General features: G+C 43.5%; 1 protein-coding gene across 1 annotated transcript in view; it reads right to left on the bottom strand.

Annotated features, from left to right (window-relative positions):
- Positions 1–418: 418 nt before the first annotated feature.
- LOC124269131 (filamin-C-like) overlaps positions 419–16906 on the bottom strand; it is a 33506-nt gene continuing 17018 nt past the window's right edge. The window contains 18 exon segments of the mRNA XM_046704152.1: positions 419–2484; positions 2859–3026; positions 3213–3295; positions 3297–3360; positions 3643–3819; positions 4063–4167; positions 7163–7348; positions 7574–7675; positions 8013–8159; positions 9088–9216; positions 9888–10031; positions 10562–10738; positions 12045–12182; positions 12314–12443; positions 13021–13152; positions 14011–14166; positions 14836–15023; positions 15267–15378. Of these exon segments, the coding sequence (XP_046560108.1) occupies positions 2246–2484; positions 2859–3026; positions 3213–3295; positions 3297–3360; positions 3643–3819; positions 4063–4167; positions 7163–7348; positions 7574–7675; positions 8013–8159; positions 9088–9216; positions 9888–10031; positions 10562–10738; positions 12045–12182; positions 12314–12443; positions 13021–13152; positions 14011–14166; positions 14836–15023; positions 15267–15378 (2577 nt within the window). The 3' untranslated portion in view covers positions 419–2245.

The raw sequence follows: 16906 nt of genomic DNA, 5'->3' as shown, positions 1-16906 counted from the left end.
TATGTATAGAGCAACATAAACGTGTTCTGATACATTAACCCGAGCTCTATTTTATCAAGCAGACACTTTATACTAACATCTTGATTTACGTTAAAATACATTACCGGTTTTTGTGGACATGGAATGGCTATGCTCTGGATGCTGCGGATATGTATATCGTCCACGATCTGTTGTTACATATACAGGATGTTCCTTTACAGAGCCGTAATCATGACAGTGCAATTGTCCTTTATCGTTTATATATTGAGGTATAACAAAATGTGTATGTGCGGATAATGTACGTCCTATGGGCCTGTGTCCTATGACTTGAATGAATAAACAAAAAACAAAAAATCATGACAGTTTGCAATCAAGAACTATCACAGTCTAATCCTTGATATGCCATGATGTCGGGTGTTGTACAAAGGCTGGGTTACAATTGTATTTGGTTGTATTTGGAGGCGAGGGAAGACACTACATGCTTGGTTCCCTGCTGCGGATGACGTATGTAGATCGGATGGACAATATGGCGGACAAACATACAGTGTATAGACATTATAACAATGGCATCCCATGACTGGGTTAACTGGATTTTGCCAAGACACATTGGTCTCACAGCACCAAGAAGGGCAGACACGTCCCGGTGAATCACTACCGGCATAGAGACAGTTAACAGTGAGCTGCACAGAGGAAGATGATGTCCCTGACTAATAACCTACTGGCATAAATAAACTCAGCGTGTACTGTATACAGCCACGTGGCATTTATCATACTGTGTAAAATGATGGATTGTGATACACAAAGTGTTCTCGAGGGGATTTCAATGGAAGCCTCACTATGTGTTAGATGTCAATGCGCGATGCCTTCAAGAAAGTATTGGAATGTAGCGTGTTATGTTTAGGATTACAACAACAGATTCGAGTATGTGTGCGTCCAAATCCTATGAAATTGAACACCAAAACGTTCTAGAATTTGCACTTTACTAAAAAGCATAATTCTAAATATAGCACTTTATCTTTGTTTGGAAGTAGATTATTGGCAAACAATGGATACCCGTCAAAATCAAAGTCTTGTGGGTGGGTTAAATTATATATAGTCAAACAGGCCCAGGTTATATATTATGCTATACACATGTACGCACCAGGCAGATGGCCTACAGTACCTGTTATCGATACGACTAACATGGGGACCCAGGGGATACACAGTCTCAACCGAAAGGACGGAAACTCTATACTTAATGGGTTCTTTGGTTTTGAAGAAGAATTGGAAATGTCTTCAATATTCCCATATTTGTAATAATGAGAGTTATTCCTACTCGTACTTCGGATACATATTTCCGATGCATATTGTCTCCCCTATAATATAAACAGAACATCACACAAACAAACCAGGTAAATCCACCATCAGGCTCTACGGAAGTGGAACATACCGACTACAGCCAGTCAACCTCAGAGCTTGGACGGTACTAGTACATCGACATAGCAGTGGGGCTGTACAGCTGTACAGTTAAACACGGAATAAACACTTAGGATTTACAATGAACAAACACAGAGCGACGCATTCAGCAGAGACAGGTTAAATCCCGACACAGAGGTACCTGCCAGATTGCTCTGACAGGGGACAATACCACGTTAATAGTAACACTGACAGAACTAAATTGTTCCACATGCATCTACAGACTTTGGTCATTCATGGCCTCGGTACAGCTCAGCAGCTCAATGGAATTAAAGCAATCAAACTGTGAATATAACAAGTTTACATTGATGATTGGTGAACATCACATGAACATTGCACTTGGTTATTGAATTTGATGGTTATAATGGCAACAGTTATAGTACAGACGACGACGCAGGGACGATGTTGGATTTTCAGCTGTTTAGCAGAACGAAAGAACTGACGCCATGTCTTTTTGTTTATCCAAACACTGTACAACGTTTAAGCTTAGAGATAACAAAATCACAAAATCGAATACAGCAAAATTATGATATCGTGCCATGTAACTCAAGCTGAAATTGACGCTTCGAATCAGCTTCCGTTAGAGTATTTCTGTTTCACGAGCTGTAGAGTTTAGAGCAAAGCGTACTTCATGTCGAGAATATTTTCAACTTACTTCATGTTCAGATATATAAGATTCATTTGCGTATAATTTGGCATGTGTACCAGACACGAACTACCTGTTCACGTGATACTGATGACATCGGTCTTGGAAACGTCAATACGTGTAAATCATGGACAATTTGGCAGAAAGCCAAGTCTGAAGCTGAAATCATATGTCCTCCCGCCACTCAAGATCGTCGTGATTTTCCAAATCTCTGCCTCGCTGTTGTAAAAAGTCTCGGAAGGAATCATGTGACTCAAATATGTTGACCTCGAATGGACTTCCAGGTACATGGACACCAGACCAGCGGACGCTGATGATGTATTGACCTTGTTCTGTTGGGTCATACCGACACAGAATGTTACGGTCATTTTGACCTTCCCGCCTCATGTCGACCTTGAAACCACCTGCAACGATGGAGTGAATAATCGCTATATGTACCACCATCTTGCTTGTAATATGTTTTGTAATGAGAAGTAACTCGAAAAGCAATTATCTCGCATGAGCACATACATTAACAGAGCAACCACTGTTCGAGCGAGTGAAAACTGTTTGCATATATCCAAGCTGACAGATTTGACCCCCTACACACCAAATACATACAGGGAATCGAACACATGTTCCCGCATTAATAGCCAACGCTCCAACTGTACCACCTACGACTACTTTAACGCTCCGCTCCGTAAATGATCCAATTACCCATGCTGTTTGTTATGTGCATCAGTTACTCGCATACACCTTAAGATTCTTTTTAAGATACGACACAGTTCTAAAAGTTTACCTCTTGGGCCTTTGATCTTGACGGCCAGCTGACCGGCGCCAGCCCCGTGAGTGTCCACCAGGAATTTGCTCTCGTAGGTCTGAATCAGCCCGTCGTCCAACCCTGGTCCGAAAACCTTCACCTTGTCTGGGTCGGGGGGCTCACCAATACGGAGCACAAACGGACTACCTGAAGATGTTGAAGAATCGTAAATGGTTCTGCTCGGGTATTTAGTAACGGGTATTTAGTAACCATAGAACAATTCTACTTTTCCTCAACTCACAGGTATTGCATTTCCAGCCCTGTCTTAAGTCAGTCACACGTGTCTAGTACTGTCTTTCCGTCAGAGCGAATTTAAACCTCCGTCATCCCTACCTGGAACTGTCTCTCCATCGTAGCGGATCTGAAGCAGATGTTTCTCGGCCTCAACAGGCGTCAGCCTCAGTGTAGACAGTCCAACCGTCATCCATAACATCACAGTTCAAACTCTGACGTATCCCTGTACAAGTGGCAGTTATCTCCCCTGTTGATATTAAACATCATTAACTGTTACACAATCTCAGGTATACAGGAATACACGAGGGAAACATGACATTGTTTCAGCTATCTCAACAGATGTTCAATTAATCGTTCACGATGTTCCTCTCAAGTAAGCCTGAGTAAGTGAAATTAGTCCGAGCACTTGGACATACTGGAATACTACTATCTGAAAGTCGTTGTACTCTGTAAGTTTATGTATATGGGGTAGCTAGCGAAAGGTCGTTGTAGAACCAGCTGAATACAACAGCTCCCAGTCGTCACTTACCGGGGCCGGCTTCCTTTGTGTTGACCAGAAACGTCAGTACTTGTCCTGCTATTCCTCCCCGCAAGCCCTCGCCGGTAACCTTGACCTTGCTGACGTCACCTTTCGGGGTCACTGTGATCTTGAAAGGACATCCGGGCACCAGGTCATCTGACCAATAAACGTACAGCAGGAAGCCGCCTGGAAGAATAATGCGGGCTGAAGTATTGTAAGATTATCAACAACTGGTGGAGGGAACGTATTACACTGACGTGTTGCTCCTCAGTGCATGTAGTTCAACTTGTTGAAATTTAATATATACATGTATTTTACATATATTATAAATGACACTATGTAGCTATTTGTTAATCCTGCGTACCTCACAAAACAAGTATTTCTTTAAACAAAGAACGTACATCTATTTTGTCTGAGATGACACTTTACCTGGGATTGGCGATGTGTAAGTACACCTGTAGCGGTCATACTTGATGGGCGTCATGTCCACCGATAGATTGTCACGGACACCCTGCATTCGCACCCTGCACACACCTGTAACAAGACATGTGACATGTACCACACACCTGTAACATGTGTCATGTACAATACACCTGTAACATGACATGTGTCATGTACCATACACCTGTAACATGACATGTGTCATGTACCACACACCTGTAACATGTGACATGTACCACACACCTGTAACATGTGACATGTACCACACACCTGTAACAAGACATGTGAGATGTACCACACACCTGTAACATGTGTCATGTACAATACACCTGTAACAAGACATGTATCCCACACACCTGTAACATGTGACATGTACCACACACCTGTAACATGTGTCATGTACAATACTGTGAAGACATGTACCACACACCTGTAACATGTGTCATGTACCATACACCTGTAACATGACATGTGTCATGTACAATACACCTGTAACATGTGACATGTACCACACACCTGTAACATGTGTCATGTACAATACACCTGTAACAAGACATGTGACATATACCACACACCTGTAACATGTGTCATGTACAATACACCTGTAACAAGACATGTGTCATGTACCACACACCTGTAACATGTGACATATACCACACACCTGTTTCACGTGTCATGTACAATACACCTGTAGCAAGACATGTCACATATACCACACACCTGTAACAAATACACCTGTAACAAGACATGTGTCATGTACCACACACCTGTAACACGTGTCATGTACAATACACCTGTAACAAGACATGTGACATATACCACACACCTGTAACACGTGTCATGTACAATACACCTGTAACAAGACATGTGACATATACCACACACCTGTAACACGTGTCATGTACAATACACCTGTAACACATGTACCTGTAACAAGACATGTGTCATGTACCACACACCTGTAACACATGTACAACACACCTGTCATGTATACACCTGTAACAAGACATGTGACATATACCACACACACCATGTACATATGTACACCTGTAGCAAGACATGTGACATGTATCATGTACAATACACCTGTAACAAGACATGTGTCATGTACCACACACCTGGAACATGTGACATTTACCACACACCTGTTTCATGTGTCATGTAGAATACACCTGTAGCAAGACATGTCACATATACCACACACCTGTAACACGTGTCATGTACAATACACCTGTAACAAGACATGTGTCATGTACCACACACCTGTAACACGTGTCATGTACAATACACCTGTAACAAGACATGTGACATATACCACACACCTGTGACACGTGTCATGTACAATACACCTGTAACAAGACATGGGGCATATACCACACACCTGTAACACGTGTCATGTACAATACACCTGTAACAAGACATGTGACATGTACCACACACCTGTAACAAGACATGTGACATGTACCACACACCTGTAACAAGACATGTGACATGTACCACACCTGTAACAAGACATGTGACATGTACCACACACCTGTAACACGATATATATCATGTACCCAACACCTTCAGCAAAACATATCAGTCAACACAATATCAGGTCCGGCACACCTCGTGGCTGCACAAATAATGCGCCATGACCCTGTAGATACAGGTTTAAACGGCAAGGACAACCATCTAACATATCATGACACCCCATCCAGAAAACAGAACAACAGTAACACGGTGTAAGATACATGAATGAAGTGTGGTAACAAGCACTGAAGTGTACAACTGACCAGGTCCGGCCTCTGTTAACATCTGCAAGAAAACTAACTCACTTTGGGGGTCGGGTTACAAAGTAAACATATCTAACTATCATGGCTGGCCGGACCAACATCCTCACCAGTGGTCTGGAATCTTGCCTCACGTTTTCATCTGTCAACTCTTAATTAACAAGCACATTGGGTGACATGAAGCTATAGTGGAGTCCTTGTGCACAGTTTCTGGTTTGAAGAGACAAATCAAGCAAAATCTTGGGGAAAGGTTACTCCTGAATGTTATGTTGTAAAAAGTATTGTTTCATTGTCTAACTTGGGTCCACACATAGCAGCCCAATTGTTAATGCGGTTAAGGATTTAATTGTAATTAAAACAAGGGTTATTTTTCTTATTCCTGATATAAGATTATTATGTGAAACTCTGGTGTGTTTTGAGTATCTCTTTTTATCTAATTGCTCAACAGTAAAACATATGGCAGGGACTTAGCACTCATGAAGAGTGAGTGAGTGAGGTTGGGTTTACACCGCATTCAGTAATATTCCATATATGGCGGCGGTCTGTAAATAAGTCGAATCTGGACCAGACAATCCAGTGGTCGACAGCATGAGCATCTACGCAATTGGGATACAATGACATGTGTCAACCAAGTCAGCAAGTCTGACCACCCGACCCTGTTAGTCGCCTTCTCGTGAAGAACCAAATTCAAAAGGCACAGCATCTCGGAATTAAATCTGTTTACCTTCGTGATGTGACGCATGCAAGGTGAAATCTAGTGAGGATGATCTAGTATCTAGAAATACCCAGAACATCTTCAAGCGTAAGACAGACGCTGGCCTTTTCACTTCCATTGAACAGTTCGTTTAAAAAAAGTGGTTATCTATATCCTCTTCGCATATTATACAAATGGAAACTTTTGAATTTGGAGATAAGTTCAAATTCATAAATAATTTTGTTGGTGTTCCACACAGATCTTGCACCTTGGTCATCTAGTGTCCAAGTGACATTGTGGGCTGCAAGTTTCCCAACAGTAAAATGTTAGGCAGTAGGGGCACTTGACCCGGCCCACATGAGGTGATGACAGCATGGAGATAGGACAGGGCTTAACAGGAGGGCCAATAAATATGCCTTTCACTTATAGCGTTATCTGATGGTTGTATGATGTGACATCTAATTGGTAATGACCCCAGCACGTGTAGCCCCAATGCAGATGTTCTTAGTCTCTGAATCTCTGGTCTCCCTAGGGCTCCTTTTCAATATAAATGGGCTTGTTTGTTACTATCCAAATTATATATATTCAGAGACTAAGCCTTAGTCTATGTACAACTGACCAGGTCCGGCCTTCTTCCCATCCACGACAAACTCCGCCTGGACAGTGGCCCTCGCCGATACCGCCCCGTGGCCCACGATGTGCACCTTGGTGACGTCGACCGGCAGGATGGGTCCCGGACAGTAGGCTAGCAGGGGAGACCACTCTAGCGGCACGTCAGACCAGTAGATGTGGATGTAGTGGTCACCTTACAACAAACAAACAGCACATGTCAGAATGACCATCTCGTGGTGTTCACTAACGCGATGTTACATCGTTAACCATGACGTGTTGTACTCGATGCCTATACAGTATACAACAATAACATAGTCATTAAGACAACCAAGCTGTTCTAGCTCCTGTGTTTTACATCAAAGACGAGAATTGACCAATCCAGTGCACTGACCATATCGCAGATGAAGACACGACCTACCTTCATGTTTCGCTGTAAAAGATACGGTGGCTTCCTCTTGTTTCTGGTTCACGTGGACAGGTATCTTCCCCAGAGGTCCGAGTATCTCACACGTCATACGCCCTATAGTGGGTACCCGGAAGGATAAGCATAAATCACCGTTGGCTAAATGTTTGTCAGAGTCTGTTTCCACTGATAATAGCAATTTACAATCCAGTTCAGTTTATAGGGAACGTTATGAAGCTGGGTAGCTGATACCCATTTTTAAGGAAGATATATTATACAAAAATTCCAAACATACAATAAAATCCGCCCTGCAGTATAATCAGGGTCACATTTCATGACACTAAGCTTACTTTCTTAGATGCCGAATACCGGTAGCTCATATCAGATCATATGACCAATCAATCAAGAAAATATTTGTTTTGAGTAATGAGTAATGATTTGAGTAATGCATTACCTGGTCCCGCATTACTGGTATCGAAATCCAAGGTCGTGACCTTGTTGAATTCTAGGGCAATACGGTCTTGTTCGTCCTTGCGGTCCTCAAGGTCATCCAGCAAGGTCACACCAGAACGGTCAGTGAATCCAGGAAAGAACGGGCTACCTTGAAACGTAGATTCACCCATATGTACAGGATAACGTGCTGTCTTGTGTTCACTGAACGAGGGCTACAATATAGCCCAGAGGTTAAAGCGTTCGCTCGTCACACTGAACAACCGAGTTCAATTCCCACACCGTGATACTGTTGGCATATTACTAACAGAGGTTTAAAGCTCATACACTTGCGGTCCACGACGTCTGCTTTCAGGATTATCTAGATAGCATTAAAGGTGTCAAGGTGATTTAATGTAGGGCACAAAATGCAGATAACACATATCGTGAACTTCAGATTTGTGTTTAAGGAAGCAGGATGCGGATAAACAGCTTCACCCAGCCTGAACTGTCGCTGGTGCAGAGTACTTAACGTTAAACAGCTAGAGATTACCTAGAGAAGCGTGATAACAACAGATCATCCATTGCTTTCATGACTGGAGACTGCAGATTGTATATGACGTAAATAATAGCCATGCCATATATTGACTCGAAATTCCAAGAAGAGAATAAAGAGAAAATGTATTTAAACGCCAACGATGTCATTATTCTGATGTATACACCATTCATTTGACATGTACTTGGATAACATACATGGTGTGTTTTGGTTGTTGTTTTACGCAGCACTAAATAACAGCGGTTTGTAAATAGAGTCTGGATTTAGATCTGACAACCCAGTGATAAACAGCGTAAGCATCGATCTACGCAATTGGGATATGATAACATGTGTCAACCAAGTCAGCAAGCCTGACCATGAGATCCCGTTAGTCGCCTCTTACGACAAGCATGGATTGCTGAAGACTAATTCTAACCCCGATATTCATGGGTTTATAACATATACGAATTTGCAGCATTAAACTTAATCCTACAGAACAAGAGCAGCAGAATCACACTGGTTGACATATACAGTGTTATAACGGAGACCACGTGACGACGCTTACCGCTGACGTGTCTGTCGCCCCACATGACGTCGATCCTGTAGGCACCGGCAAGATGGGGGATGTAGCTGTACTCGGTGGCCCCGCTGGGCAGCTTGTACCTCTGATAGTCTATCTTAGTCCCGTTCTTAGCTGAAACAGAGGAGCAACAGGTCAACGTGACACCACTAACGACGAACCAGGCCGTGTTCACTACAGTCAACCATCAAGATTGTTTGTTCACTACAGAGATTGTTTGTTCACTACCGAGATTGTTTGTTCACTACCGAGATTGTTTGTTCACTACCGAGATTGTTTGTTTTTGTTCACTACCGAGATTGTTTGTTCACTACCGAGATTGTTTGTTCACTACCGAGATTGTTTGTTCACTACCGAGATTGTTTGTTTACTACAGTCAACCATGGAGATAGTTTGTTTACTACAGTCAACCATAGTTGTTTGTTTACTACAGAGATTGTTTGTTCACTACAGTCAACCATAGATTGTTTGTACACTACAGTCAACCATAGATTGTTTGTTCACTACAGTCAACCACAGAGATTGTTTGTTTACCATGATATTTTGATGCAAATCATTAATCCTTTCGATTAACATTTAGTTGATATCGATCAATGATATAAAAACACATAAAATAGATTATTTGATTGTTCGTCACTTCCAGGGTCATTAGGGTCACCTCAGCACCTCCTAGGACGAGAAAGGGTGGTGGTGCAGGCATTTAGACGCGCATGCATGAGGAGAAGTTATGTGCCCTCAAATACCACCACTACTTACAACAAAAGACCAGCTATAGAGGTACGTACATTCGATGTGGACGGTGATGTCGACGCCTGTGCCCCGAGAGTCAACAACGAAGTGTGCCTCTTCCGCCTTCACGCCCCCTGACAGTCCGTCCCCCATGACGGTGATGGAGTTGGGGTCGAACACCTCCATCTGACACGGTGACCCTGGGGGACAGGACACACATTCACAAGTACATCTTCACAACCATGTATACGTGGATCCACTGTAGATGTCTACAGTTAAATGAGCGAGACACCTTCTACGCCGTTTCCGCAATATTAAATATTGGTGAAACGTAATACTTGTACATTCTCAGACGGGATACCGTGCACTGATAGCAGTTTTGCAGAACAATATGGATGATACTAGCTGAACCCAACTCAGAGAGAAAATGAAAAGACTGCATTATATGTTGTTTTGCGAACGCCGCGGTCTGTAAGTAATCGAGTCTGGACCAGACAAGCCAGTGATTGAAAGTCAGTTCAAGGAACCACACTGCTGCCTGATCACCTCTTGCAAACACATGTTGATATGGACAAATTCTTTCGTGCAATGCTCACAGGCATAACGCATCACGAACATAAATATCTACATGCATATATTCCCGAAAATGCTCTGATAATCCCGATGTCGGGGTATACCCAGATCAGCGGGATTGGTGTGTTTAGATGGACACCGCCTCGGACATACATACCCCTGATCTGCTTGTTCTTCAGCTTCACGCGGACCGTGTGTCGTCCTGTCTCTTGAGGTGCAAAGCGTATTTCCTTGACGCCGCTATTGTTCACAACGTCCACGTCTCTAACGACGTCAGAGTTGGGTCCGGTAACATTCACACTTATGTCGTCACTTCCGGCCGCTTTCCAATTCACTGGAAGGAAAATAAGTATCGAACCATGTACTCCGCTTCTTGAATTGTCTATCACCACAACACAGCAGGCAATATGGACATGAGGAAGTATGTCAATAAAGCAGCGGATATAATACACCACCAACAACAATAATAATAATAATAATAATAATAATACTAATAATAATAGTAGTTATAAAGTGAATGAGTTCAGTTTTACGCCGCAAATTTACAGCTATATGCCGGGGGTCTGTAAATAAAAATCGAATCTGGATCACTCAATCCAGTGATCAGCAGCATAAGCATCGATCTACGCAATTGGGAATTTTGGACCCGATGACATGTGTCAACCAAATCAGCGACCCTGACCACCCGATCCCGTTAGTTGCCTCTTACGACAGGCATGGGTTTACCGAAATAATAATAAATCATAATAATAATGAGAAGTCTTATAATGCGCTAATCTCCACGCAACAAAGCATGTTCAAGCGCTAACACCCTGATTATTATTACCTCGGATAACCCAAGCTGCCTGTTAGGCGCTAGAAGGTTATAGTTACATGACTTTACCCAACCGGGTACCCATTTTCTGCTGGGTGAACAGAGGCAATTTTGAACAAATTTAAACTCACTTGCCTAAGGTGAGACCACATGTATCACATGCGCTTCGTTGTGGGGCAGGACTGAAGTCCTAAAAACTCTCAGGAGTCAAGCTGTTAAACACGGTCACCCATCCAATGACTGTCCGAGGTCGCCGTTGCTTAACGTGCACAGGACCACACGCCACCACAATAATAATGAGAATATTTATAACGCGCCTTTTCCAGGCTAGATAACCTGCTCAAAGTGCACAATCTGATCATTATTACCCCGGATAGCCCAAGCTGCCTGTGAGGCGCTAGAAGGTTAATAGTCTCACGACTTATTTCACCGGGTACCCACATTTCCTGCTGGGTGAACAGAGGCAATTGTGAACCACATGAATCACATATGCTTCGTTGTGGGGCAGGACTGAAGTCCTAGAAACTCTCAGGAGTCAAGCTGCCAACACGGTCACCCATCCAAGGGCTGTCAAAGCCCAACGTTGCTTAACTTCAACTGATTGGTGACCTGAGCTCCACCGAAGATCAATTGTAATCCGGATCTTCACGGGTCCAATGAAATACGTAGAGTGGATATGAGGCTTTAGTAATCACCCACTTACCACAGCTATTGTGGTATTATTTCTGGATGAAAACGGTATTCTCCACTTTATTCGGATTAATTCCTTTATAACGATAGAATTCTACCACACTACACTATACATAGCAATCACTGTGCTGCCTACCACTGAAGATGGATCTTTCACCAACAAACCCCTGCTGAGGGCCGGACATCCAAGCCTTGTCCGTATCATATGCCCGGACCGTTACTGGACTTCCTTGGACCTCTTGACCCTCAAACCTGACGGTGACCTTCCAGTCTCCTGCAAGAGTACAGACGCTCCGTCAATGTATTGTTGACGGCACGACGTATCAACAGTGAACACATTATAACAGGAACACGCTATGCTTGTTTACTGGTTGTTGGGCATTAACTGAACAACGGTGACTTTACCAGGTTCTGTTGGGTGGAAGGAGCCGACCATGTCTTTATGTTCCATGTTGCAGCCTACAGTCCTAACGTCTCCGGACGGCGCAGTCAGTTCCATCATACACTCGCCACCCGTCACGCCGGCAAGGTCAACCTGTAGGATAACAGCTCATGGTATATACGTAATCGAAGGTAACTTTCTCGAGTTTAAACATTCCAAACACGCCGTTAAATATCATGAGTGAGTCAGGTTAACGCCACTTAAAGAGTATATCACTTGTACGCCCTGTCAGTTTGGTGCGAGTGAGTGAGTGAATTTAGTTTTACGTTGCATTTAGCAATATTCACAACAGAACACAAAGTGTACCCATGTGTGGAATCGAACCGAGTCTTCGGCTTGACGACCCAACGCTTTAACCATTGGGCTATCCCCACTACTCTGATGCGGATTGATAGCGCAAAGTGATGCAAAATTTAGATGTTTATAACATGTGTGAAACACACGAGCACAGAAAAAGTCTGACAAAGTTAGAAACATAAGCACGATAATTGGTTCCTGAACCATCCAAGGGACGCAAATCCGCACAGAGAAATTGCAACACCCTTAACCAGCGTGTCATTCGTATGGCCTGAAATATCATGACACACATTGGATAGTTCGAAAAGCATTCCTGAATGCAAATAGCAAAGAAATATGGCATTCAGAATATAATACACAATATATTACTGACCAAGACCTTGTACGCATCCCCGATCCTGCACTCGCCCGCTGACGTCTTGATGTTGACTCTGGAGGCGTCAGGCGTCGCCTTGAACGACATGGGACTTCCCAGAATCTCTTCCCCATCGTAGTACACATGTATCTGTGGAGGAGAGGGACTGTCAGCTTTAATACTGAGGAGTTTCATTGTTAAACTCACAGGAGACAGTCGCCATCATTACGCTCACGCCACTGCAGAATCTTAACTAGTACCTCTTTAGTGACGTTGACGTCACAGATTAACACCAACTGTTGCCGTATGATGTATTAATTGTTAGCTTCAGTGCCATGTTGAAAATTCATCTTTCTCTTGACAATACACAGAAGGCTAAGCAGCTATTGTATATTCGTGAACAAAGGGGGTAGTAGACATAAATAAAACGTTTACACTATGTTTCGATAAGATCAAATAGTTGCCGACATCTGTTGCACCGAGAACCATGACACATGCCCAATCGTTGCACACGGTCTTGGCTAATAATGATAGAAGCATCGTAAAATATTCCTGACGTGTTCTACATGTTTGTGCAAGGTGTCAAATAAAAGAGTGCTTTTATTCGAAATGTTGTTCTTATCACTGCTCGCCAGATACCATGTCAAAGCATCCTCGCTGCCTAACCTTACAACATAGTCACACAATGAGGTTCTTGACAGGCATTTAGAAGTTGGTGTTCAAGTAAAACGCAAATATTATGGATGACAACTTCTTCTTTATTGTATATCACAACGTTTCTGGGCTATTCCGTGCCCCTTCGTCAGCCCAGAAACGTTGTGATATACACTAAAGAATTCGTCATCCATAATATTTGCGTTTTAATAGTCACACAAGATTCACACTGACCTGATACTTGCTGCATGCACATGCACGCACACACACACACACACACACACACACACACACACACACACACACACACACACACACACACACACACACACACACTTGTCACTGCATCCTCACCTGGTGTTCCCCAGTCTCAGTAGGGACGAAGGAACAGTCCACGACCTTGTCCTTCCACTTCATGTCACAACGAGGCTGAGTACTGGAACCCCGGATATCAACTTTTGTTTTCGCTTGTGCCACATCAACGTCTACAATCTCGAGCGAAAACGATGCCTGGCAACGAACATCAACACAGTTACTGACTTGTTTGTTGTGTAACGTTGTACTAAGCTATATTCAAGCTATATGGGGTACTATGACATGTGTCAACCAGGTCAGCGAGTCTGACCACCCGATCCCGTTAGCCGCCTCTTACGTGAAGCATGGGTTGCAGAAGATCAATTCTAACCCGGATCGTCACGGATAGCTGACATGTATTGGGATCAGTGAGGGTGGGTGACTGGGCCCCGTCAACAGAATGTACAAGATGTGTTACTCACTACTCACTCACTACCCCGCCTATAATCCTCTCATCCGTTGGTATCCGAGGCTAACATTCTCCATGATAATAATGGTGCTTTATAAGAATCGTCTGACACCGACAAAAGGGGCACATACAGTCCGGTCACTCTTTAAATCTGACGTCACCTGTGACGTCGACAAGAGTTTCTTCATTTTATTGAACATAAATGAGTGAGCTTAGTTTTACGCCGCACCATTATTCCAAAACTATCACGTCAAGGGACACCAGAAAAGGCTAGACACATTGCATCCATGTGGGGAATCGAACCGGCAGGGTCTTCGGCGTTACGAGCGAACGCTTTAACCACTCGGCTACAACACCGCCCTTAAACATAAATGAGCTTAACCAATAACGATCGTAATAATGAACTGACTATTTACCCGGGTGCCCTCCTTGATTCTGGACAGCGTACAGTTCATGACGAGTTTCTCGGCCTTGGCCTTGCGTGGTGTGATCCTCTGAAACTTGCTGATGTAGGCCATGAGAGCCAGCTGGTCCACGCTGGGGTCAGCCATCTCAGCCGCGGTCAACAGTGGCTCCACCCCCAAGGCCTTCGCTGCGTCGATTCCTATGTAAAGGACACAGTGTGAGGACTGTTACGGTAAAAAGTAGAAAGTTGTATTGTTTCAACATGTTATGTCTGTGATATAATGCTCCCGTTTATCCCAAACTATTCCGAATGTGATATTACACACAGAACTCATTAAAAACATAGCTGTTATGAAATGGATATTAAGTATTATCAAACTGTAGTGGAAGAGTTACTATTGTATTCAAACAGGACATATATGTAGACGGATTTCAGATGTACCTTTCTGGCAGCTGCCTACATGGTCGTTCCTGTCCACGTTTGGCCAGCCGGACACCTCACCTCCCAACGAGTGGACGATGGAGCAAAGGTAGAACCCATCATTCCAGTCCGTCTGTAACAGAAACCATCATGGCTCCATACACAGACAAAGAGACGTAGGCACCACCGTAACTACATACACGAAGATACAGTTACCATGGTAACAACAGACACGGAGATGCAGGCACCATGGTGACAACAGATACGGAGATGCAGGCACCATGGTGATCACAGACACGGAGATGCAGGCACCATGGTGATCACAGACACGGAGATGCAGGCACCATGGTGACTACGTATACATACACAGACACTTTAACTACTTTAATTTTAACTACATACATGCAGGCAATGTGATGACGACATACACTGAGATAGAGGAGCAATACTAAGCACACAAATGTAAATAATATTTTCTTCACGTGTCAACGAAAATACACACAGATGATGTTCGAAGGGTACTGTACCTTCCCAGCAAACACGAGTGATAGTCAAGACTATAAATGCTGTGCAGGTAGGATTAAACCACCCACATGGATGTCGTATGGACGTTGCTACCTCTCAGAGTACACGTGGCACATTTCAAACTAACAGGTGTCACCAGGAATCCTGTACATCAGGAAGTGGGTTGCTGGGTTACAACGGCTGCAGATGCTATCATATCTCCATATGGAACACATTACTTGGTTGATACAGAGAGGAGGATCTGACTTGAGCGACAGGGATGGCGTGATGTCAGAGTTTGCTTTCAGAGGGGCTTCTATCAGAATACGGTGGATGTTGACGAAGATTGCTGTAAGTGTACTATTTTCTCCGATTTTCCTATCTGCTTGTAACACTTTGCCAACGTAAAGGAATGCTCCGCGTGCTTTGAGTGTTTCAAGACGAGACTACACAAACTAAAGCGGCGTGGTAACATTCACCTGATGTAAGGTTAATAGAATCTCGAAAGCTTTGCTTTGATACATGATCCGAATTTGACTTCACACTTTCGCTTAAAAATAAATATCCGAATGATTTTAGAAAATCTTAGACACGAAGCCTTTATATTTGACGCGAGAGGACAGATCGAAGATGTTCCACAGGGTTGAGACGCCCCTGTCAGTGCGATACAGATCACATCATCCCGACATTAGATTAAAAACACTGGGATACAAATGGCGTGATCACGCAACCAGCCCCGCCTGTAATCCTCTCATCCGTTGGTATCCGAGGCTAACATTCTCCATGATAAATACCAGTACTACATAGTTTAGATTTACCGCTGGCTTCTCAAGGGACATATTCTTCACTCGAGACTTGGGTAATGCAAGAAAGCCTTCTCCCTCCGGATTTATTTACTTATCCAACGAACCCATAGACCCAATTACGCAAGGGACTGCTGTGGCAAGGTTTTCCTCATTCGTTTAATTCTGTGAATTCCACGTCTATGTGGCAACACGGGCAACGGAGGACGTTCCCAAAGACGTCGTTGTGCCTACCGCCGTCGCCTTTGCTTACAGAGCTAATATTTGGTATAAGAATTTGGTGTCAAATAGATGCAAGGAACTCAGCATGTAAGTTATGTCTTTTGTCTTGTACTCTCAGATTGGGGACGTGTT

Source organism: Haliotis rubra, unplaced genomic scaffold, assembly GCF_003918875.1.
Source record: "Haliotis rubra isolate DU_JTF1 unplaced genomic scaffold, ASM391887v1 Scf1421, whole genome shotgun sequence".
Classification (NCBI taxonomy): domain Eukaryota; kingdom Metazoa; phylum Mollusca; class Gastropoda; order Lepetellida; family Haliotidae; genus Haliotis; species Haliotis rubra.
The sequence above is the reverse complement of the archived record's forward strand: the minus strand, read 5'-3'. Positions and strand labels throughout refer to the sequence as shown.